The 14,419-nt window shown below is 46.5% G+C and overlaps 3 protein-coding genes across 3 annotated transcripts; 1 reads left to right on the forward strand and 2 right to left on the reverse strand.

The window, feature by feature from the left end:
- Window positions 1–2,687: 2,687 nt before the first annotated feature.
- On the reverse strand, window positions 2,688–6,011 carry GATC (glutamyl-tRNA amidotransferase subunit C; the record flags this gene model as incomplete). Its single annotated transcript, XM_010398067.4, has 4 exons — window positions 2,688–4,570; window positions 4,949–5,052; window positions 5,434–5,600; window positions 5,874–6,011. Coding segments are annotated over 4 exons (441 nt in total), but the record flags the coding sequence as incomplete, so codon positions are not given.
- Window positions 6,012–6,020: 9 nt separating this feature from the next.
- Window positions 6,021–8,528, forward strand: TRIAP1 (TP53 regulated inhibitor of apoptosis 1). Its single transcript, XM_010398066.3, has 2 exons — window positions 6,021–6,228; window positions 6,950–8,528. Exons 1-2 carry the CDS (start codon window positions 6,082–6,084, stop codon window positions 7,031–7,033), a joined length of 231 nt encoding a protein of 76 aa, XP_010396368.1. The 5' UTR covers window positions 6,021–6,081; the 3' UTR covers window positions 7,034–8,528.
- A 787-nt stretch (window positions 8,529–9,315) lies between these two features.
- On the reverse strand, window positions 9,316–11,036 carry LOC104688539 (cytochrome c oxidase subunit 6A1, mitochondrial). The gene is made up of 3 exons (XM_039561198.1): window positions 10,877–11,036; window positions 10,409–10,551; window positions 9,316–9,583 (listed from the first exon to the last, which is right to left on the reverse strand). The coding sequence occupies exons 1-3, from the start codon at window positions 10,977–10,979 to the stop codon at window positions 9,503–9,505; spliced, it is 327 nt and encodes a 108-aa protein (XP_039417132.1). The 5' UTR covers window positions 10,980–11,036; the 3' UTR covers window positions 9,316–9,502.
- Between the last annotated feature and the right edge of the window lie 3,383 nt (window positions 11,037–14,419).

Raw genomic sequence — 14,419 nt, forward strand, 5'->3', positions numbered from 1 at the left:
CTGCTCAATCTCATTCAGAGCAAAAGTAGCATAACTGCAAGCAACCCTTTGCTTTCGCAAACTCTAAGGCAACCTCAGATGTTGGGGTTCCTCCCCTGCCCTGTAGCCCTGGGAGAGGGGCCCTGAGGGCACAGACACGGGGCTTCCCTGCCCCTGCTCAGCCTCGTTCCCATTGGTTGGTTTGTGTTCCCTGCGCGGGCAGAAGGACCCTTGGTCCGGTGACTGGAACAGTTCCTCAGCAGAGCTCCGGCCATGCGGCTGGAGAAATAAACATCTCTCTGGAACAGCTTTCAAGAATCTGTCTGTCCATATATATTTCCTTTCCACGGGACTCCTGGTTTGATATATGCGTGTTGCAGTATCCCCACTGCAACATACTGGTGGAGAATTGAGAGCAGAATGATCCCCGATCCCTAAGCGACTGATTTGTGTGAGTAAACCCTGGAAACTTTGGATTCCTCTTCTTGGTTTTGCTTTGCTATTCCATATCTAAACTATGGAGGAACCGTGGGAAGACTCTTGGCTCTCAGAGCCGCATATGGACATTTATCTTAAAATGATTCTTGAACAACGATTTGTAAATTTTAGCTTGATTCAAGCTCAAAAAGAACTGAAACACTTCCTGGCATGGTTGTTTAAGAACTTTTTCTGTGTTTCTTGGGATTTAATTCTTACGAAGGGCTTTTGGAAAACCGTTTGGACACAGTTAATATTGGAGTCAAAATATATGCCGATGGAAGAATATTTTCGTGAATATTATTTAGTTACCGAGACTGTTGAGCAATGTCAGCTGTGTCTTGGCGAAGGGAAGCCTGGCGCAGGGACCGTGCGGCCCAGGCCACGTGCACCGAGCGCTCTGCGAGCAGCAGCGAGGCAGTTCCCGCGCGCGGGCGGAGCCACGGGAGCCGCAGTGTCGGTGGCGGAGCGAGGCGCGGCGGGAGCGGCGGGACCCGGCGGTGCCCGCCTGGCCCTGCGCAGTGCGTGGTGGAGCGAGCCCCGTGAATGCCCGACCGAGACGGGCGGCGTGCGGGCGGCAGCTGGTGGTGGTGGCGGTAGAACGGAGCCGCGCCCAGCCGAGACACGCGCTGGAGCGGAGTGCGGGGGGGTTGTCACTCGGGGGCCCAGCCGAGACGTGGGTACAGCACCTGGCAGCGGCAGCGAAGCTGCGACCAGAGGAGGCGACGCACGGAGAACTGAGCGGCGCGGCCCGGCCCGGCCCGCACAGCCCCAAACGCGACCCCGGGAAGAGCGCGCAGGCACCAGCAGCCCCGACAATTCCAACATGGGAGCGACTGAAGGAGAGAGCAAAGACGCAGCGAGACAGAAAACAGCAGCCACTCGGAAAAAGGAAAAGATCATAGTAACTAAGACCTTAGGGATAGTAAAATGGTATGTTAAGCAAAATTATGGTTTTATAACAAGGTGTGACAACCAGCAAGACATATTTGTGCATAGAACTGCTATTAAAAAGAATAACCCTGAAAAATGCATCCCAAGCTTGGGAGATGGAGAGGTGGTGGAATTTAATATTGTACTAGGGAGAAAAGGGTTACAAGCATCGCAGGTCACTGGGCCTGATGGTGTTCCTGTAAAAGGCAGTATATATGCTAAAAATCGTAGTCATGTTAGACAATATCTCCCTTGTAAACCCCCCCTACAGTCTCCCTTTCCTAATCCCACCTTTCCCTTTTACCCTATGTCCTATTACCCCCAGTGTATTCCCAATCTGTTTTTTCATCCATGGTTTCCCTCACAAAACCATGCTTTTGCCAATTGTTTCCCCAAAATCCCTTTCCAATGCCGAGTGGGGGATGAAAAGGGGGAGGGAAGAAGTTAAACCCTCTCCTGCCTCAGTTTCCCCACAAAGCATGCTCAGAGAGTCCTGTCTCCCTTCTGTCAGCCCTAAGATGTTCCACAGAATCTGTTTGGACATTTAAAGACTCAGGAGGGTGGCTTGTTTTGTTTTGAAACTGTTCTTGTTATGTTTATCCAGTTGTTTTCATTCTCCTTTTATTAAAATAAAATGGGTGAGGTGTTGGGGTCCCTCCCCTGCTGTGTAGCCCTGGGAGAGGGGCCCTGAGGGCACAGACACGGGGCTTCCCTGCCCCTGCTCAGCCTCGTTCCCATTGGTTGGTTTGTGTTCCCTGCGCGGGCAGAAGGACCCTTGGTCCGGTGACTGGAACAGTTCCTGGGCAGAGCTCCGGCCATGCGGCTGGAGAAATAAACATCTCTGAAACAGCTAGCAAGAATCTGTCTGTCCATATATATTTCCTTTCCACGGGACTCCTGGTTTGATATATGCGTGTTGCAGTATCCCCACTGCAACACTCAGAAGAATATACTGCCCCCAGAAATATTGAAACTGGATAATGTAATACTTTTGTCACTCTAGAGTATCTCAGGAGTAACTCCTGACTCCCAGATTTTAGCATTCCAGTTAGGAGAGATACAGTTCACAACTTTGTGTGCTAGAAATCTGAAGAAATTTTGAATGGTCTTGCGGCCACATTAAGTAAGTAATTTACAGAACTGTGTTCAGTATCTGCAGCATTTGCAGTTGTTCTTTGAGTATTGGACAGTTTTGTGCTGACAGAATGGAACCATTTAACAATCTTCCAAGTGCTTACACTGAACTTCAGAAATACCCATGAATCTCTGAGGAGGTGGTTGTGTTTGGTAGCTGCAGGCAAGTTTCTCTGCATTTATTAAGAAATGGTTTGCTGAAGGAACAATTGCAATGACGACTGCAGGAAACGTCAGTGTGGGTGAGATACGTCATTAATGAGAAACATTAAAGCCTGAGATACATGGCTTTACAGAGAGACATTAGAGTCCTACTTGTTAATCAAGAATATAAAACTACAGTTTCCCTCAGGACAGAGCTGCAGGGAAATGCAGAACAAACACAGGAGATGATAGCTGGGGTAGAGGAGGTGCTTAAGAAATCTGGGTAATGGATAAGGCATATGAGATTCCTCTCACAGATGGAGGTTAGACTGTAAGCACTTTTCGCGTGAGCTGTTTTTTTAGTCTGTCTTGCACAATGTATCACTGTATTAATAAAGATTTTTACTGGGGCTCCTAGTTAATACCAAAACATAAAATAATCATTATTAGCAATAAAACAATTTCCATTTTCTTTTTCTTTTCACAAAAGTGAAGCAATCCCTACATTGAAATTTTCTTTGTAAACCTGGGATTTATATGCAAGGGCTTCCAATCCAATTTTATATGTACAGATTTGTGGTGGTGGAAAAACGTTAGCAGGTTTAAGTGAGGTTATCTCCATGGTCTCCAGAGAAACTGGATCCATTTACTGAGTCCTGCAGTGAATGCAGGTGAACCAGCACATGAGGGGTGTCTCTCCCTCTCTCAAAGTGCAGCCAGGGCCCAGTGGGGTTCAGCACCATCCTGTGGGGCTGAGCACCACCACATTAGACCCACTAAGACACTGACTCGCCCTGTCCCACAGGCAGCTCATCCGCCGTCTGTGAGCTTTTCTGTTTTGGTGGTTGCAGGTGTCTGAGTCAAGGTTGCAATGCCCTTACTCGTGTAGTTGCATCAAACCCCTTCATTAAGGAAATGTGTGTTTTCCACTTCAAATGCAGTTTGGGCTGCAGGGAACAAGCATCAGGCAGTCTGTTCTCTCCCTGGAGTGTGTGGGAGCAGTACTGAACTGGCAGTTTTAAGTTTGGCCTGTGCTGCATTGGGAATGTGGAATCATCTTGTCCAAATTGTTGGTTTAGCTGTTGCCTTTAAATAGTTACTTGATGCTATTTTGGGTTAAAAGCTCCTGCAGCCATGCAGTTCACTTTCAAATTCCTCTTCCTTCTTCTATGTAAATAATATCGTCCCCATTCTCTCTGGTGGTCAAAGGAGGAGGCCAAAATGGATAGAACAAGGGGGAACTTCTCAAAGCGGGAATTATCTGCTAATATGATTGTGGTATCAATCATATTGATTGATTGATAGTCTTTCCTTGTTATGATTTATATACACATTATAAATTTCTTTTAGGCTGAGCTTGTATATTGGTAAAACTTCAGCATTTGCAGGGTCTGAATCTTGACAAGTCTGACACTAAAGCAATAATACAGTGTTACAGCTTTGCAGAGGATTGGATTAGTGGTGTTAAACAAAGGCTTTATTTTAATACCACTGAAAGAATTCAGGTATCATAGTAATTACATGTTTTATGCATATATGTGACTATATTATGGATGCTTAAACAAATAATGAAGTAATTGCACAGAGTGGGACAAGGGTTTGTTCTCACCTCCAGACAGCAAATTCACTTTGCCAAATAAAAGCACCAAGGTCATCTGCCATGCTGCCTTCCAGCTGCACAGACATTGAATATTTCAGCAGCACTACTAGACTTTAACATCTTCATTCTTCTGTCTTGCAAGTGCTCTTTTGACCAAAAGGTGTGCCAGGGTGTTTCAGCTGTGACTGCACAAAACTTTGCTTTCCCAAATAAAATACTGAAAGGGCATTTGGGCTCTGGGCTGTCACTAAAAGCCCTGCAGAAAAGTGTCTCATTCTTCCAGCTTTGGTAAAGGGATGTTACCTGAGAGAAAACAAAAAACAAGTTGTGTGGGACCAGCTGTAAGTTACCTTGTGGGCAGGACACTCTGGCACGGAAGTGCTTCTCCAGTTTACTCCATGTACAGGCAGCTTAAATATCCTGAGAAAGTCAGGAAAGTAAGTCCTGTCTGACTTCCTCTAAGGAATTTCACAACATGTGCAGAACTTCAGAATCAGGTCAGCCTCTGTACTGCTTCTGGACCAATAAATTGCACATTATTTTACATAGATGGCTACAGCAATTTATTTTAGTACTCCCTATTATTAACTAGTATTTCTGAAAGTAAATGCAGCTATGGCAGGTTATATTCTTCAGGTTAATTCAGGTGAGATTAAGAGATTTTTGTAAGAAAGTCAATACCTGGTGGAGCTACAAAGTACTCCTCTACTTTCTCTCTGGCATTTTCCAGCAGGTCTTTGGTGCAGTTGCCTTCTGTCACATCATCTTCTCTAAGATACAGACATCTGAAGGACAAAGGTTACTGGCTGTCTTTCAGCTATTCTGTAAATATGAGGTAGGAAGGGTGGCTTATGTCTAAACCTGGTTTTGGTCTCTTAAATAAACACTTCGAAAAGTACTGGAACATTTTGAAGCACCCAAGAATGCCACTAGCAGGTATTTGGGGAGCAGGGTGACAATTAACACAGATTAAAGAACTGAAGTTCACCTTCACTTTGCTCACACATAAAAATCATGTCCCAGTGACAACTTTATCCCCCACAAAAGCACAGTAAGACATTCTGAGCAAAGTGGCCACATGCATCATGATTCCCAGGGAAAAAAGGTCACAAAAGCTAACAGCTTGATGCATTAACAGATAAAAGGAGACTGCTGTGATACACCACCTGTCCTCCAGCACTGAATCCATCGGTTCCACGCCGTCGGTGTTTACTTCACGAAGCTGATCAGCAAACTGGACAGCTTTCTGCAGCCGCTCCACGGCCTCCGAATCCTGGAAATCCACCAGGGCCAGGTGCTCCAAGTGGTCCAGCACTTCCACCGACACTTTCTGCTGCACAAAAGCACCAATATGGACAAAAAAGTCAGAAATTAACAAGTTTAATAGTGCTACTTTCTTTTAAGTAATAACTTATTATACGTCAAACCCAGAGTTTACCAAAAAATCCTAAAATCGTTAAGGGTGGAAAAGACCTTTAAGGTCATCAAATCCAACCTACTGGTAGGGACCCGCTGGTTCCTGTTACTTTCGTGGAAAATTAACCCTTGTTTTATCCTGTTTCTACTGTCCTGCCTCGCGAGGGGCAAACCGGCTCCGCGGCGGTACCTGCGGCCGGTGCCCGCTGTGCCACCTCGCCGGGCGTGAGGGGCGTCGCGGAAGGGCCGCCAGGCGCGGAGCCACCGCTCGAGGGACAGCGCTCGCATTGCGCCACCGCCGCGTGACCTCACATATCCGCGCGTGGCGTCACCCGCGCGCCGGACGCGCGTCACTCGGCGGCGCGCCCGGCCCGTCCCGTCCCGGCGCGGCCGTCGCGATGAACAGCGTGGGCGAGGCGTGCACGGAGCTGAAGCGCGAGTACGACCAGTGTTTCAACCGCTGGTTCGCCGAGAAGTTCCTCAAGGGCGACAGCGCCGGCGACCCCTGCGGGCAGCTCTTCAAGCGCTACCAACTTTGCGTGCAGGTGCGTCCGGCCCCGGGGCCCCGGGCCCCCTTCGCTCCCTGCCCGAGCGTCCTTCCCCCGCTCTGACCCTTCTTACCGGCGTGCTGGTACCCCAGGAGCAGCCTCAGCCTTCACCAGTGACCCCGACACGCAGCTCTGGGTTTATCTCGCCCTTTGTCGGTCATGACATGGAATATTTTACAGGTGTCTCCTAATTTTATTGTACGTAAGTTCTTAAGGCTGCTTCTGTAGAGGCTGCAGCACGTTTCTGTTATACGATCCGGACTATAGTTCAGTGAGTTCTCAGTACGTCCTTCATTAACACTGAAGCTTTATTCAAACCAGCTTTAAGACTACTTTTTCTAGGTCATTTCTTTTTAGATAATTTCTATTCAGGCAACAAGCGATAGGACAAGAGGTTATAGACTTAAGCTGCACCAGGGAGGTTTAGGTAGAACATCAGGAGGAATTTTTTCACAGAAGGGGTGATCAGACATTGGAATGGGCTGCCCAGGGAGGTGGTGGAGTCAGTGTCCCTGAAGGCATTTAAGGAAAGACTGGGCATGGCCATGGTCTGGTTGACGTGATGCTGTTGGGTCATAGGTCGGACTCAATGATCTCAGAGGTGTTTTACAACCTAATTGATCCTGTGATTCTGTGTTTTGTACCAAAGATTACATCATGTAGCCCTATAACGAAGCGTCAAGTTGAATTATTTGGTATTCTTTTTTCCTCTTTTCAGAAAGCAATCAAGGAGAAGGACATACCCATTGAGGGCCTGGAGTTCATGGGCCCGAGTAAAGGAAAAACTGAAAACTCCTCTTGATGTTGGCTGTACGGGTGGAGTCACTAATACAAGCCTTTGGACTAAGCACCATCACCAGGTGTACCGTGGATGCCACCTGGAGAAGACCTTTGTTAACTCCCTTATAGGAAGTGAGAAATGTTCTCTGCTTGTGAAAACAAACAGTTAAAAGGAAAAAAAAGACTGGATCATGTGCTAACTGCTGCCTCCTTTCCAGTGAAAGTTGTTGGTGGTTCAGCATCTAATGGCTTAAAAATCCATGTGAACTAACTTCCTACTGAATGTAATGGGGGAATGGGTTGGAGTGGGCTGAGATAGTTTCTTTGTGGCTGATTTCTTTTGCTTATTTATATAACACTTGAAAGTGTTTAAGAAGAATATGGAGGGAGTTGATATACTTTGTGTCATCTCTATGCTGCTGAATTTTGGTGAAGTTGGTTTCATGTGATCCTGAAAGCTGAAGGGCTTAAGCACTGTTCTGTGTCAGCAAGAGAGATGGTTTAAAAGCACTACTGGACCTGCAACAGCTTGGCTAAAATAAATACAACCAGGTTATATTTTGTTCAAGTAGGTAACTGTGCAGTAGAGTCTGATTGTGACCTCTAGGAGTGACAGAGCTGGCCTGCTCAGAAGCTGAAGAGAAGACTTTTAATGCAGAGGTTACTTCAACCTTTTCTGAGGTACTGACGCAACCACAAACTTGAATTCTCTCTCCTTTAGCTTTACACATTCATGTGGTTTGATCCTCAGACAGGGATGGCGCAAAGCTTGCTCCCCTACTTACACCAACACAGGTGAAAGAGTAAAAGATATTACGGCCTGGGGACAAAAGATCGGTCAGCTTCCTAATTCTAGAATTAGAGTGAGGAAAAAAGAAAGCTTCACTCTCTGCTTTTAATTTCTACTAATTATTTAAAGGTTTTACTTTTTAAAAAGCCTAAAAAAGGTGCAGTTCTCAAACATTATAGTTGGCCTGCCTGCACCACAGCCCCCTCACAGACCCCCACAGTTCTGTGGGCCTTGTGCAAAGCATCAGGAACTGCTGCAGCCTGAGGCTGTTGTTCCTATGTCAGTCACATATTCAGGTGAGCCACACTCCTGTTCTCAGGTGCAGAGAGCTCCTAGTGTCAGCACAGGGGGTAAACATAGCACTGAAGAAACAAGCTGTTGGCAAAGTGCTGTGTCACTCAGGTATAAATGAAAACAGTGATCTAAGGGAATGATCTATAAATAGCATTCTGAAGACAGTTAATTATGTAGGTTTTCTTTTTTAAGGAATAACACACAAAACCAGTTTGCTCTTCTGTGATCTTCATGTAGGGCTACATGTAATGTGATTTTGTCAGCTTTAAAACAACTGTGCCCATCAGTGCCTTGTACTTTCAACACAGCAAAACTTTTCTCAGCAATCTTTTACTGGTAAGCAGATGAAAAAAATCATATGGAAACATGGGGAAGGACATCCTGCAGTACCCACTCTGAGATTCTCTCTTGCTATCCATCACTCCTTTCAACAGCAAGATGCCAAAGCAGCTGCTGCATTCTACCTTTTGGGAAGAACCAAATTAATGATAGTTGAGAGAGAGCTCAGTTTCATACCGTCCAAAAAATACAGAAGTTATAGAAAGAACTGGGAAATGGTTGACTTGTAGCGAGCAAAAACTTGAAAATTAAGGTTGTACTGGCACAGGCCCAGGCTGTTGGCTCATTAATCCCTTCTACTTTAAGCAGCTTCTGCATGACACAGTACACATTATACAGACATAAGCAGTAGAGCCAAAATTGTGTTTTCTTCTGCAAAACCTGTGTGAGAGACTTCGGTGCAGACTGCAGCTTTATGGAAAGCAGAGTGGTGAGCAAGATATGTGCTGATGTACCTGAAAATTTCAGAGCTTAAGGTGAACAGTGTGAAGGCAGAGCTTAGCTCAACATCTTTGCTGCCACTCCGTCTGCCAGAAGAACCAAGAGAAGACCACCTTCATGACTGTTAATAAATACTGTAAAAGCTGATGATGGAGAATGTGCTTCAGTATATATTGAATTTTAATCCACGTATCTGTTCTGGCTGTGAGTTTAGAGTCATCAGCTAAACCAGACATGAAGAATATGAAATTGATTCATGTCCTATGCCAAGTGCATTCCCGTTGTTTGTGTTATCAGACACAGGAACATATGTTAACATTCAGGCAGTCAACCCCCTTTGCTCATACATTGTGTCCTCTGGGAAATCTTAATGCTTTATGCAAACACTGAACTAAAAAACTTCTAAGAATTCAGGTTAACAAACAAAGTCAAATCCGAAATTCATGTCCAGAGTTGTTTATTTAAAGGACCCCATCACAAATACACATGGAGACCACCACCACTCAGCTTCATCACAGAAGAAATGCAGTTTCTGAAACTATGATCCCATGAAATGATGGATCCCACTCAACTTTCTCGTTCAAGATGGGGAGAGCCAAAGTTCTGGCTGTGGTCAGGATCTTGGTTTTAATCTTCATAACCAGTTGGAAGAGGGTTAGTGTGGGGATTGTGAAACAGAGTTTTATTCCCATCACCCCAGGGGAAACGCTGTTGAAAGAAGAAAGAAAATAAGCCAGTGGCAGCTCCTGAACAATCCCTCAAGCATCAGAAACCAAGAGCAATACAGACTCAAACATCAATTCTCCCAGGCCATTAGTGACAGAACAAGAGGAAATAGCCTCAAGCTGTGCCAGGGAAGGTTTAGGCTGGACATCAGGAGGAATTTCGTCACAGAAGGGGTTGTTAAACGTTAGGATACATTGCCCAGGCTGCTGGGCTCACCATCCCTGGAGGTGTTTAGGTATAGACTAGAGGTAGCACTTAGTGCCATGATGTGGTTGACAGGGTGGAGATGAGTCACAGGCTAGATTCCATCTTGGAAGTATTTTCAAACCTAAATAATTTTATGATCACACAGCTCAACAGGCTGGTGAATTAAGCAAGCTGGCTCCCAGGACATAGGAAGCAAGAGTTGGAAAACTGTCTCCCTTAGCTGGCTGGGAGTCACAGTCTATAAACAGCACAGTCTTTGCTCTTACTTAAAGATCAACTGTGCTGTATTATGAGGACCCCAAGTTTGAGTATTTAGCATCTCCACTGCTAGCTTTTAGATCTGTATTAGTTTAAGTACAGCAGCTTTAGGACTGAAAACTTTTCAGCAAGACATTGGGAGGATCACTTTGGGGTGGGAAGGCCTGTGAATACCATGGGTACTTCATCAGAGCTGTGACAAACTTTTACTGCCTCAAAAACAGCCATGAGTTGATATCACAGCCAATGTAGCAAACGAAAAAGAAATGCTGTGGCAATCTCAGAGGAAGCTCTGCAGCCATGGAGGAAACGAGGGCTCCTAAACATTGCAGGTGGAAGTACCTTGGTCCTGATCCTAAGGTGGGTGTAGGGCACAAACTCGGGCCTCTCGTGCTCCCCGTGCTGTGCGTTCAGGTAGGAGTTCAGCATGCACACGGCCACGCCGGGCAGCGCCACCACGAAGGTCAACGTCTTCCACATCCGGGCTGGGCGGGGGCAGCGGGACAGCAATTAGAACAACAATCACCATTTTCATTAGCATTACTGACCTGATAGCACGTTAAATACAATTAGCGCATTAACGAGGCGCTAATGAACGCTGTGTCCCACGCTCAAGCGCGTGTCTCCTCCCCGTCTGTAACAGGGATCCGGGCTCACGGTTTAAGCCCTGGTGCCCCGGCGGGGGCTCACACCAAGCGCCTGCTATGCCCCGTTCCCCCAGCGAAGGGCACCGGCTGTCAAGGGCAGCGCCGCGCGCCCTTGGCTCCGCGCGCGCCCTTGGCTCCGCCCCCGCCCGCAGAGCCCCGTTACCTCCGCCGCCCTCGTGTGCCGCGGCCGCCATGCCGCGCGCTGGGGGGGAGCGCGGGGCAGCGGCGCCGAGCAGCAGGCGGGACACCCGTCCGAGCGCCGCCATGTCCTCCCCGTCCGCACACCGGAACCGGAACCACGCTGGGCGGAACCGACGGCGGCAGCGGCCGCGCTGACCTTGAACAGGGCCTCCCGCGCGCACGCGCCGCCCTGGGCGGGAGGGGCGGGGCAGTGACGTCACGCGCGGGGTGTCCTGAGGGGCGGGCCGGCGCCTTCTTGGTGTTGAGGGCGGAGCGAGGCCGGTCGGGGTTTGTGGAGCTTGTGCGGGGGGCGGTGACAGAGACAGAGACTCGCTTAGGTGGGTGGTGACCTCTGAGAGCGTCGTATCCGTCCTATGACGGAATATCACCGTGTCAACCAGACCATGGCACTTAGTGCCACGTCCAGCTTTTTCTTAAACACCTCCAGGGATGGTGATTCCACCACCTCCCTGGGTAGCCCATTCCAATGTCTGATCACACTTTCTGTGGAGAAATGACTGCTGGTGCCCAAGCTAAACCTCCCCTGGTGCAGCTGGAGGCTATTTCCTCTTGTCCTGTTCCTAGTGCCTGGGAGAAGAGGCTGATCCTCACCTGCCTACAACCTCCTGTCAAGTAGAGAGTGATAAGTAGTTAAGAGAGTGAGAAGTCCTGGGGATGTGAAGACAGGGAGAGCTGTGGGGATGTCCCAGGCATGAGGGGATCAAGGGGCCCCTCAAGTGGGGCAGTTCTGTTACCACGAATGTGTTTTTAATTACATGTATTCCTGGGATGATTCTATTGAAAAATTAACATCACTTGAATGAAGACAAGATTTCCAGGAAAAAAATAACAAATATCTAGGTTCTCTTTTAGTTCTTTATTGGAGCCTTATGGTTAGCTGTTTGACTTTTAGCAGAAGCTGTGTAGGTATAGAGTACATTTTTCAGCACTTAAAGCATCAAGCAAAATGAGAGGGTTCCCATGGTGGATGTAGAAACTGTAACAGCAGAAAAGCAAAGAAACTTAGCTGTTGTGAAGGACAGTGGTAGGGGCTGGTCTGAGAAGAATGACATGAAGGAATTGTGTTTTACTCCAAATAAGGTTCAGTTGTTGTTGGAAGGAGGAGGTTTGTTGGTAATGTGCACACCTTGGTCCCATGGAATTGGTCACTTCTCTTTTGCCAAGACCAAGGCATGCAGTGTGGCATGGCTGTTAGATGGTGGGAAGCTGTGTTTGCTACTGGGGAGCAGGATTTCTTTACCCTTTTTCACGTAGAGCAGGGCTTGTGTCCAATTTACTATATGGCATAAAGGAACGGTAAGATAGCCAGAACCTTGGAAGGCTGTTGTGAAACACACTTTGGCATGAAAATACTGCTACAGTTGTTTACTGTATCTGGGCACTGTAAACTGTTAAAAGTGCTTTGGTTTCTCTGTTCTTCTCTTATTTTATTTTTTAATTACAATTAGCTCTTCCAGTAATTTGTTTTAATATTATTTTATTTAATAAATAATTTTAAGGACAGCTTTGCTTCCATACTGAAAGAAGTTATTCCCAGGTGGTACTGTGTGTATCTGCAGAACTGTTCTGTCATCATGGACATGATTCATTTTGTACAAAACAGCCCTCAAACCACTGGGGCTTGCCATGTGCACACACACCTGCTTTGCTAAATCCACACTGGAGGTAGATTTTGCCTTTCCACACCTTCATCCTTTGGATTCGGGCTTATGGGACATCTAATATATCAGACTTTTAATTTAAAAGTAATTTGCATGTGTTTTTTGGGGGGAACAGAAGATCCGAGAATTATTTTGTACAATATTTCAGTGATGAAACCAAGATTAAGTTCTGTATCCTAAAGCAAATTTGTAGTGGGAGCTACGTAAGCAAAACTACTCTTGTTTGTAGCAAAAAGAACTTTAAGTAAGCAACAGACACTAATGTTTACGATGAGAGAAAACAAAGAATCAGCAAAACAAGAAAACATCTGTCTAGGATGAGGAAAAATTCTCTCTAAAATAAAACAAATTTGTGAGATGTGCTGCTGCTGCAGCAGCCTCAAAACACAACATACAAGTGTTCAGCAGGAGGTGAGAGCAGCCAAGGTTTGCTTCTCCCTAGTTCTCTCTGACACCCTTACTCCTCCAACGGTCTGGAAAATGCTCTTTGGAGAAGGCAGTAGTGGCAACTCTTAGCATAACTGTCCCAAGTGCACCTTGTCCTACCCATGGAGCTCCAAGGGGCTCATGGAGAGCAACTGAAAATGGGGTTTGAGTCTGTCCTGAACCTGAGCATGGTAGGAGGTTCATTATAGTCTGCGATAGACTGATTTAAAATGAGTCTGTCTTAGTCTTTATAATTCCAACAGCTGTGATTAATCTCTGTATGAGGTGTATCAGGAGTCTAGTGGGTCTGATTCACATCTTTAAATGTAAATTAGGAGTGACTGCTGGAAGACACAAAATATTCCAGAAGAATAATTTCTTTTAGTTGAGGGAAGACAGGCAGGTATTGAAAGAAACCTAGATATTTTAAGAGTACTGTGAATAATGTTTTGATGTAGTTGTATGAAATGTGTTTAACTGTGCAATATGTGATGGTTATTATCACTGTGATGACTGCAGTCCTCCTGACAGCATGTGTTTTTACAAAGGTGTGTGGAAAATGAGTGAACAGTCAACTCTGGCTCTGGAGCTCTGTCTGAATTACTGACCCATGGCATGGGAAACCCCTCTTGTACTCACTATTGTGCCTTGCAGAAAGGGCTTCAGGTGGGTTTTCCCCAAGCTGACCTGAGGGCCTAGAGCTTGATTTAGAAAATAGCTGATCACCTTTAAAAATCCAGGCCTAAATCCAGCATTTTGAGGAATTTTCAACAGGTACATTTTTACAAAAGATCCAGCATCCCAGGAATTTTCTGAGTGCAGAAATGCTACAAAGTTATCTCTGAAAAAAAAAAAAAAAAAAAAGTCTATAAAGTGGTAGTATCCAGTCACCAAGAGAAGGGTGTTTCAGAGTAGTGGTGGGACAGGTGGAGGTCAGGCCAGAACTCCTGTAACCTGACTTGGCTGCCCAGTACTCCTCTCCTGCTGGGTGTGCAGCAGTGACATGTGACACTTTGGATCATGTCGCTGTTCTGTTTAGCACAATTTGAATGATTGCAGCAAGCTGGTAGAGGTGGAGTTCAGTAGAGGGGAAGTTGACACACTACGGTGAAAAAGAATGTTTGTTGTGCAAAAGCAAGCTCGGGTTTATATGGACTGTGCACAGAAATGCTTGTGGGAGCAGAAAGCTTTGGCTTTCAGGTAATGGTCCTAAATGTAGTGAGTTTTAAGAACCTCCATTCCACTCTGATTTAGAATCAAAGGTCACTTGCCAAAGACTCGTCTCTCACCTTTCTTTCTGTTACTTTTCCCAGCTGCAGTGGTGGGTGGCAGAGAGAGGGCACGGATACCAGCATGAGTCACGATGAGATGGGAGGGCTGTATCTCCGGCGCTCAGAGCAATGCCGGCCCGGCCCGCC

The sequence above is a fragment of the Corvus cornix genome, chromosome 15, assembly GCF_000738735.6.
Source record: "Corvus cornix cornix isolate S_Up_H32 chromosome 15, ASM73873v5, whole genome shotgun sequence".
NCBI classification, from domain to species: Eukaryota; Metazoa; Chordata; class Aves; order Passeriformes; family Corvidae; genus Corvus; species Corvus cornix.